Source organism: Nestor notabilis, unplaced genomic scaffold, assembly GCF_000696875.1.
Source record: "Nestor notabilis isolate BGI_N333 unplaced genomic scaffold, ASM69687v1 scaffold277, whole genome shotgun sequence".
Taxonomy (NCBI): domain Eukaryota; kingdom Metazoa; phylum Chordata; class Aves; order Psittaciformes; family Psittacidae; genus Nestor; species Nestor notabilis.
In genome coordinates this window covers 46,142-55,955 of record NW_009937545.1, presented here as the reverse complement: position 1 = coordinate 55,955, position 9,814 = coordinate 46,142, and the positions used below count along the sequence as shown (strand labels likewise).

At 37.0% G+C, this 9,814-nt stretch overlaps 1 protein-coding gene across 1 annotated transcript in view; it reads right to left on the bottom strand.

Moving 5' to 3' along the window:
* Positions 1-1,045: 1,045 nt before the first annotated feature.
* The window catches only part of LOC104409074 (solute carrier family 12 member 7-like), a gene marked incomplete at its 5' end in the record, with an annotated part of 39,556 nt that continues 30,787 nt past the window's right edge, over positions 1,046-9,814 (bottom strand). The window contains 5 exons of the mRNA XM_010018857.1: positions 1,046-1,137; positions 1,602-1,735; positions 4,432-4,446; positions 5,814-5,995; positions 8,222-8,341. Coding sequence (XP_010017159.1) covers positions 1,046-1,137; positions 1,602-1,735; positions 4,432-4,446; positions 5,814-5,995; positions 8,222-8,341 — 543 coding nt within the window. The remainder of the gene's footprint in view (positions 1,138-1,601; positions 1,736-4,431; positions 4,447-5,813; positions 5,996-8,221; positions 8,342-9,814) is intronic.

Here is a 9,814-nt window from a genome sequence, read left to right as displayed (position 1 = left end):
TAGAAGCATCTTCCAATACTGAAAAAACCCCAACACTTAGGTTTAAAACAACATTTAGGAAACTTAACAGTGTCCAAAAAGAGTCAGAATTCTGACAGAAGCAATAGTAGTTTCTGTTGAGCACTTAAACAAAATTGTTCAACAAGTTCAAATGAAGCACACTTAAAAGCTCGATCAGTTGAGAAAAGCAGATTTTATTTTCAACAGCAGCACATACATAGAACATTTTCAAAATATACATCTTTGAAAACAAGGGACTGCTCTTCACTGACCAACTTGCTGTGGTTTATCAACTCTCACAATCATTTGCAGCCAGGCAGAGTTACTGTACCACAGCCTTCCTACGAGTTGGATGCTTTTAGGTTTCACTGGTATAATTGTGCAATATACTATAACCTCTAGTAGCTCACGAAAGAACCCCACACAACTTGCCAATTTACTATCATTGTCACTGGGAGGCTTCAGCTACCAAAGTATTTTAAACAGGGAAATGTTACTTAAAACAAGTGTGGCAAATAATGAACTTCAGGGAAACACTCTATGCACATAATATACGTGTTTGAGTGGTTGTATGTGTTTCTGAATGAAGTTTCCTGAGCCAGGACTAATCCCAACAGAAGCAACATAGCAGCATTTTGGTAAGGGAGGAAGCTAACTTTTCCTAAAATCTTTCCCTTTTGTTTTGATGCAGAACAAAGATTAAACTGATCAAAATTTGCTTGCATTTCTAGATGTTTAAACATAGCATTGCATTCATTTCTGTTCTTGTGTTTCACCACAGTTTAACAAGTGTCAGAATATGCTACATGTGAATATTCTAACCCAGCCACCGTTTTTAATACACTACAGAAATATTTTCTACAGAAGTCTATCTTCTTAAAATATAATTTAAATATAACCTTTTAACAGAAAAAACAACCAGAACACATCATCAGAAGATTCAGTAATTTTCAATGCACTAGAGCTCTTAATGAAGCTGCTCCAATTGTGGCAAATATCTTTGTTTTCCCATTTGGGGGGTATTTGAACAAAATGAGCAAACAGGTTAAGAATAAATGGTGATCACTTCACGTCCACTGCCTCGGACCAGGAGAACTCTATCCAGACCTTCTGTCAGAACTTCTAAAAACTCCATGTCTGAAATATCATTAAGTCAAGGAATTTATTCAGAAAAGAAACAAAAAACCCACTAATATATTTAAAAGTCTGATATATAATGCAAAACTCAAGTTCAACAATTTCCTCAAGGAGTTTTCTTGTGTCACCCTGTACTGTCCCATAACATAATCTACCTGCTTGCTCAAGTGGAAGTGAAGCTTAATTTAGGCAAAAGTTCTAGTTCTGTCCTAGTCACCTACACAAAAGATGAAAATAGAGATTTTAAATGAAGTTCAATATTTAGGAATGCTTCAAATCAATTCAATCCCCTCCTCCCCAGTCATCAACACTTCTTAAAACTGTGGAATCAAAGTTGTTTTCTTAAAGGCAAGCTTATGCTCACCATGGTTACTAATGCTTATCCTAACTAATAGACAATGGCACAGTCATAAAAATCAAATTCCAAATGTCAAGAAATATTGAAGCAATATAGCAGAGGATACAGTTTTCATCCCCTTTTCTGTTTTTGGGAGGTCCAGGCATATTCAGGAGGACTAGCTGAGCATGCTGTGATTTATTAAGCACTACTCCATTGAGCTTCACAGCTGTGTGCATTCTTCTGACATTGGACTGATTCCTAGCATGCAAACAAACATTTTTCAGTATTGCCACAATATGTATTTGAATTATATGTTATGTATTTAAACTTATACGTTTCATCTATATGCACATAGAATAAGCAGTTTTCATAGACACCAGTATTTGTACACATTCAAAATAAATTATAGGAAACACAATACCAAGGTTTAAAAGATGGGGGTTTCTTTTCATTTGAAAAGAACATTTAACTCTGAAATTCAAGCAATTCTAAGCAGATTGCCAAAATGCACAAATCTTCCCATTGTCAGCAATCTTTTACAACAATGAAGCAAAATTAAGTTTAGTCCAAACCACTGACAATCCAGTTTATTAAATTACATATAAAAAGCAACTGGATTTGTACAAGAAATTCCAAACAAAGGAAATAAAGGAATGCAGTGGAAAGATTACAGTATGTATGCTGTACAATACAAGATTTCCCTCACGCTCCTTTGGAGACATTACAAGATTCATATAAGCCTAGTAAAGAAAATTGAGAAACAGCATAGAATTTATGAAATTAGTAGTTCTTATGTCTTGACTAAGGTAGTAAGCAATGAACTGAATCTGAGCCTCTCCCCTTACACTATCAGTATTAACTAATACGTTGTTTCTTGTGCTCACAAGTATAACCACAGATTTGCATACAAGAGGAAGAAACTGCTAGGAGTTCAGAGATTTCCTTATTTTAGGATCAACCTTGGATGATTTAGTCACTCTTCAGAACAAAAGAAGAGTTTCCTTACAGTTCCTGAGAAACTGCTATCTGTGTAAATCTAGCCAAGACTGGAAATGAGTTATATGCTACAGTACAAGAAGAATATCCTGACTCTACCTAAGTGGATCCAGAAGACCCACTGCCCAAAAGTAGATTTTTAGAGGTGTCACTTTAAAGGGAACCTTGGAAACACAGGCTGACAGCACTTCTCGAAAATGGAGATACTGGTATGTTGATACAAGACAAACATCACTCTATAATGTGCAATATTTTTGGCACACTAACTAGTGATCTCACAGTTAAAAGCACAGCTGTACCCTGCTCACCTGGGCTCACACACTGTCCTACAGCAGAAAGAACAGGCAGGCTAATAGCAGAAGGACGCAAGACCTCTGAAATGCCTGATCAAACCTGGCATCTTTTGAACTCCACTAACAGCAATCAAAATTACAGCACAAACCCCAGTACTGATTCAGCTCAAGCGAAAACCAGAAACTAATGAGAGCTCTCTTCCTAAAAGAAAAAAATTTAGTAGGCCCAAACTTCAAAAGGAAATGCCTAACTTTGTTCTACTACTACAAGAGGTCATTTCAGGAGGCTACACTTAATTCTAGAATCTTCTAGCAACACGAGGCTACCCTCAGGTTTTATAGATGAGTGTGGAGTTGAGAACAGCCAGATACAGCTTCATTCAAACACAGGGGGCCAAGAAAGGTGGAGAATGATGGGAGCAGCTTGTGTTCTACTACGTCCTGTTTGCTGGGGTTTTTTACTATGAAGAGAAAAGCTGTTAACAGGACACTGTTAGAACTAGCATGTCTCAGGTTGTGTTTTCATCCTTGATTTTGCAGGGATGACTAGAAAAAGTTAAAAAAGGCACCTGGCCTGAAGTTTGGTGGCCAGCGGAGACCAGCCCCATCAATTTAAATTGATTTTTTTTGTCTCCACCACATTTTTCCCCAATACAATGACATTTCCAAAACAGAGTTTATCAGTTTATCAGTCCATCCTGTCCCAGTGGCCACCTCTTCTAAAAACCAGCTGTACCAAAACCATGTATGAACAAAAAAGGACTTGAAGCTCAGTTTTTCAGAAGCAGAACAGCAGCTTGAGAAGACCAAACAACAACTACGGAGAGTGAGGCAAGAGTGTATGAAGAAGTGTGTAACTATTAAAGTAAAAACACTGTTAAATTAAAGACAAAAATGCAGAGGAAGTATAAGGGGTGTAAATTTGCAATAGAGTGGGCAAGAATTCAGCACTGAAATAAAAGCTCAAATTAACCCTAAAAGTACAACATGAACCAAGGCTGACTAACTTAATTTATCCTTCAAGTAGTGGTAGAACTGAAATCACACATGGCGGACAAAGTAAGCTCAGTTTATTAAAGAGACAAAACGAACAGAACACTGGGCTCCGAAAAAAAGCAGAGCAGTCACAAGTCAGTTCCACCCAAGAACAGAGAGCTCTAATGTCCCATTTCTGTATGCTGCCATACCCAGCATTCATCTGAACTCAAGTTATTTCTAGACGTGCATGGGTTAGTAGAAAGGAGGCAAGAATAGGCATGTGATGAAACGTTAAAGTTCCCTTTAGGAACAAATTCATCCTCATTTTCCCCATAGTTATTTCACAACTGGGAGCATTTTCCCAGAACAAGAAAACAGTTAATTCAAAAACCTAATTATTATACTGGTGCAGAGAAGTACTGTCAAGTTTTACATTCTTTCAGAAAGTAAAATACATGTTCTGTGACTTACCTTGAACAGAAAGTGGATAATATTTAGAAGAAAACATTAACAGGTCATGATGAATATTTTTCAGTCATAAATTCTAAATCACAGTGTATAAAACAAAGTACAAAAGTATACATGTACAGCAAATTATGACTTAGGAAACACACATACAATGTACAGGACCACAAGAACCAGGGAACACAACCTATGTTGCTTAAGTGAAATGAAAATTAGACTTACAGATTTCCCCATTCTCTACGTTGAAGGGAAGCAAATGCACAGGAAAAAAATACATTTATGGCATCAGGTATATTTCTAATTCAACAGTATTTTGTATAAGCACACCAAGTTTGAACCATGATTTCCACCCCCAACCACATATAGTAATTTTAAAACATCTGAAGTCTGTGTTTTGCACAATTCTAAAGAAATAATAGTAACTATTTCCAAGATAGTAACACTTTGACCCACCACCACCCTCCATTTTCCCCAGGAATTCAAGTATAATGGAGCCCGGAACAAAAATAGTGCTTTAGAGCAGGAGGAAGATGGGAAGATGATGTTTGGAATTTGCAGAAGGTAAACAGGAGCAGAGGGAGCTCAGAGCAAACCCACAAAACAACTTAGAATTTTAAGGTGCTGATTCTAAGTGTATCTTCTAACTCTACTGTGTGCAAAACCTAGAATTACGAACTGTTTCCTTTAGATATTAAAATTTCCATCGACATCCACAGTTTTTTGCTAGTCTGGGCCATGCTTATGACTGCATTCTTCCAGAAGTCAGAGAAAATGCATATCTGTATGCGCTTGAACACAGCATGAAGCAGCAATTAAGCTGATGTCTTTCTGTCACTGGTTTTGTGTCTGCTACATTGAGCTTGACACAGGCAGTAGCTCTCATCTATTAAATGACTTCTCTTTAAGGAAAAAACATTAAGGAATATTTCAACAGCAAATATAACAAGACATATATATAAGCACAAGTTTTATCTTGGTTTTTTTTACATGATGAGGACTGAACATCTGTTAAAACAAAAACCAAAACAACCACCAACCCCTGAAAACTCCACCCAAAAACCAAAATATAAGCTAAATATCTTGAAAAGAGTCTATGCTTCTTTGGCACTCCCTCCATCCCAATACCACACAGTAACTGGGACAGGGAAATGATGTACAGTTTAAAATTATCATCAACATCATTATTATTATTACTACTACTACTACTATATTACTACTACTATTACTATTTATTAGTAGTAGTAGATAATAATTTATCATTATCTACTATTTATCTCTGACAGGAAGAGAGAGAACCAAAAGCTATCACTAAATATTTTGACATACATGCTTTCTGGAACAATCCAGAAATTGAGATTACAGCTTGAAATCTGTCATTTAAGCTTCATTCACTACATTTTTGTGAATGGCTCTTTACAGTTGTTGCTGTTCCACCCAGTTCCATGCTAGTTTCATAAAGATGGCATTTCAGTGTAGTGGGAAGATTGTATTTATACCCAACTTTAAATAAATCAGAATCTCTTAAAAAACCAAACCCCAGAACCACCATCAAAACCCCCACACCCAGTCAAATAGAAAACTCCAGACATCACATGTATACTTACGGTTTCATGTTGAAAATATCTTTAAAGCCAGACACATTTGAATCTTTGTTTTTATGTTTTTCAGCTACAAACTTCTCTTTAGTCCAGGTCATGTGCACTTTCTCTGGCGCAGCAGCAGCCACGCTTGATTTGGCTGCTGGAGCAGAGTGCGAGGCAGTGTTTCTGTCATGGATCAGCTGAGCCTGGCCACAAAACAAACCATCACCCCAAGATTCAGCCACGAAGAGCATTCGTAGATTACACAGTATTAACATTCTGAAAAGTAATTTCACAGCAGTAGAATAAAAGGCAATACAGAAAAAAGGCACCTCACTTGTGAACAATGATCAGACTGGTTTGACTTCAGCGTGAAATGAAACTGCTGGCAAAAATGTGGTTATTTGTTTACAGTTGCAAGATTACATGTGGGCTGAGATGTTATTTTGTAATGAACTAAAGTGAGACTAATCCAGCCAGAGAGTACTTCGTTAACACTGGGGGTTTTGCCATTGAAGCTTGTCCAGTTACACTGTTATTTTCCCAGCTACTGTCCTAAATGTTTTCTATTTCACATGCCTTTAGCCGAACTATCAGCACGACCCCAGTCACACAGTGTTAGACTGGTAAATTGCAGGCTAGCTACCTTCCATTAGATTATTTATACATGCAAGTGCATATTACAGAAAAAAAGCCAATCAGTGTAACCGTGAAGGGGCCTTCTGAAGAAATAGCCATTACAATAGCAGAAACTCAAATCACAGCCTTAACAGTATTGTTGTTCCTGCATGCATATGCTAATTTCCATCCCCCTTACTCCTCTTGAGGAAAGAAGGAAGAAACATTTTAACACATTATTTACTTACTTACCTTTGTCCATAGGCTTCTTTATTTCCATCAAAAGCAACACAAATACAGTACCTTAGACTCTTAAATAAGTGAATTGGTATAGGGGAGAATTGTTTTGTGTTTTGGGGTGTTCTATTTTGGGGGGTGGTTGTTTTTTGTTTGCTTGGGTTTTTTTAAGATCTTTAGCAGTTAGTAAGTCTCTTCAATGACTTGTTAAATCCTGAGTTGAAGCTCCAATTTCATTTGGGAACCTCAATTACTCGCATGTTAGTAATGGTCATGTCCCTCTATATACATGATGACTTAGAAGAATCAGTTTCATTCAGGCAACAATCAAAAGCATGAATAAAATCAAAGCAGATGAGAAAACTACCTTCTATCTCTGACAGTGATTCCTCTACTGGTTCACAAACTCTAATTGCAGCTCTTCTTAAATACCCAAGAGCTTCTGTATTTCTCCTAAATAATTTCCTCATTCCCTATCCCTGAGGATTCTCAAATTCTAGAGTTAAATTCTGAGATTTACATATATATCTTTTTTTTTTTTTCTTCATGGTCTACATATATCCCCAGAAGATTAAATCATGAGTCAAGACTATGAATCAGAAGTTACTTTAAGTAAGTTCTATCTGAGAATGAAAAAGCTAACAAACGCATGCAGGTATATGATGTGCCATACAGCAGTATCTAATGAGCTAATATGTGAAACTGAAAACTGTAAGATGAGTCCAGTACAACCAGGCTTCAAAGAAAGACAGCTTGCCATTTTTAGAAAGACACAGAGGCCAAGAGAAATTTTGGACCTACAGCACACACTTTTAAAAATGCAAAGACAACAAAGGCACATTTTTGTTAGTGCTATTTTGATACCAAATTAATTATATGAAATACAACACACTCTTCTCACACTTCACAAAGAAAGGGAAACAGAAAGGTATACAGCATTTCTACAAACTATGCTACACATCTTTAGATATGAGCAACACTTCAAGTGCATGCTAAACCCATTGATCACATCAGTCCATTTCCTTTCAACTCACCATGCAAAGTAGTAATGACATTTGTGGGTTAATAATGGTTTGTCAATAAGCACGGAAATCTCCTTAAAAAGCCCGTGTGTGTGTGTGTGTGTATATATATATATATACACACAGACACATATATAAGGTCTCAGAGAAGCTTCAGTACTTCAGAACAGGAACTATAAATGAAGGCAATGCTTTGTGAAAGTATGAAACATACTTATTAATCAAACAACCACTGTTAAAACTTTTAAGAGACAGTAGGCAGAGAAATATTTTTGCTTCTGGCTCTTAAGAGAAACAGGCACTCCCAGAAGTGTTTCTTGCATGGAAAGTAAGTGTGAGAAAAAGAGGACGCAGTCCATGTTGCAGAAGCATAATCTAGAGAACAATATATAGGATAAGATAATGAATTTAGAAAAAGAATAAAATTTAAATTTATTAAGAACTGTTCCAAAACAATGAATGATCAAGTTGTTAACTTGTAATTCAGTTTGCAATAGTGGCACTTCAAGTGTTGCAATGGGAAAAATCTATCTAGCCAGTAATATGTCCAGCTACCTCCTCCTCTCGACAATCATTAGTCAGCAGTGCCTCCGCATCTTGCCCAATGGACTGTGGACTGGAGTAGCTTTTTCTTCTGATTGAGCCTCGAGACTCATCAGTGATGCTCTGAATCTGGGACAAAAGAGTTACCAATGACCAAAAAAAGCCCCAAAACCCAGTCTACGGAAAAGAGCAGATCATGATATCATTCAAAATAAAATCTGTCTTTGTTTAAATAGATGACATTTGGTATCGTAGCTTGTTCTAAACTTGGTTTGTTTTCACTAACATGCCATTTCTTTATATATGCTATGGGTCACTTTCTGAAATGTTTAGCAGATAGGTATGAAGTCTGTTTACAGAGATGTGTGAAAATGGGAAGTGAATTAAATCCTTTAGTCTATATGGAAACCTCAACTATTCACATATTTGTGAGTGTCACATCCCTGCATATATGTGACAATTCAGACGAATTGATTTTATTCAGTTACAACAAAAGTATGAAAAATCATTTAAGCAGATGAGAAACTCTGCTTTTTTCCAACTCTGAACACTGATTTATTTCCCAAATAGTGATTCACAAATTATTATTGTGCTCCTCACCTACATGCACCCGCATTTCTGCCAATCTTACCTGGCAGCACCAATTTGCACCACAGCACTTGCGCTGCACATCCCAGCACCAAGTAGTGGTGGAAGGATGACTGCCACCTTCTCACAGTTCCAACAACATCACTGCCTGGCCCAATTAGTCAGTACTAGCCAGGGAAGGAAGTCAACAGCCACCAGGAAGGGCAGTAAAGAAGTGAACATTTTCTTTCATCTTTGCAGCGCTATTGTCAAAGTCAAAAATAAGTAGATGTTTGGCAGTTGCACCTAAGCCTTCAGGTCTTGCACTTTGCAGGCATGTGTTATATTCACACTTGAATAGAAGCACCTAAACCAAGTTTCTCAAAAAGGGAAACAAAAATCCAATAAGCCCCATGCCCCAGCTCCACAAGAAAACCCAGGGCCATGATCAAATAAAGTTCCATTTTAAATAGTGATGTAAAAGGGGATAGTGATAAGGGATAAGAGCATAACTATCAGGGAAACAGCAAAAGAACACTGTACAAAACCAAATTCTTCTCTTTGCAAAGGTTTGAACCTTGTTTGAAGAGGTTTAAGCACAAAAGTGAGGTTAAAATACTAACCTTGGTTAACAGGAAGCAAAACTACAAGCACCATTCAAAGCTGGAATATTAGGGTAATGTTTGATTGTCTGGATACAGATAATAAAAACAAAAGCAAAGCTAATTTGAACTAGTGACACTAATGGAAGAAATGTTTTTGAGGTCATCATAAAGCCAGAGGGGATGGCTCGACTCATGTAAAGGATGATCAGATTAAGAAAGGGCCTGGCACACTGAGTGCCTACACTCAACTTGTAGCTCTGGAGGTGAAGGCATAACTAAGCAACATTTTCTGATGAACATACAAAAGAACAAGGCAGATTAATATATGCCATCAGAAATAACATGTGGATAGAGCTTTTATTCTTGGATAAGGCAGGAAATAAGTACTAGGTGTTCTTGGAATTATCAAGGATCTTACTTCAAAACATGAAAG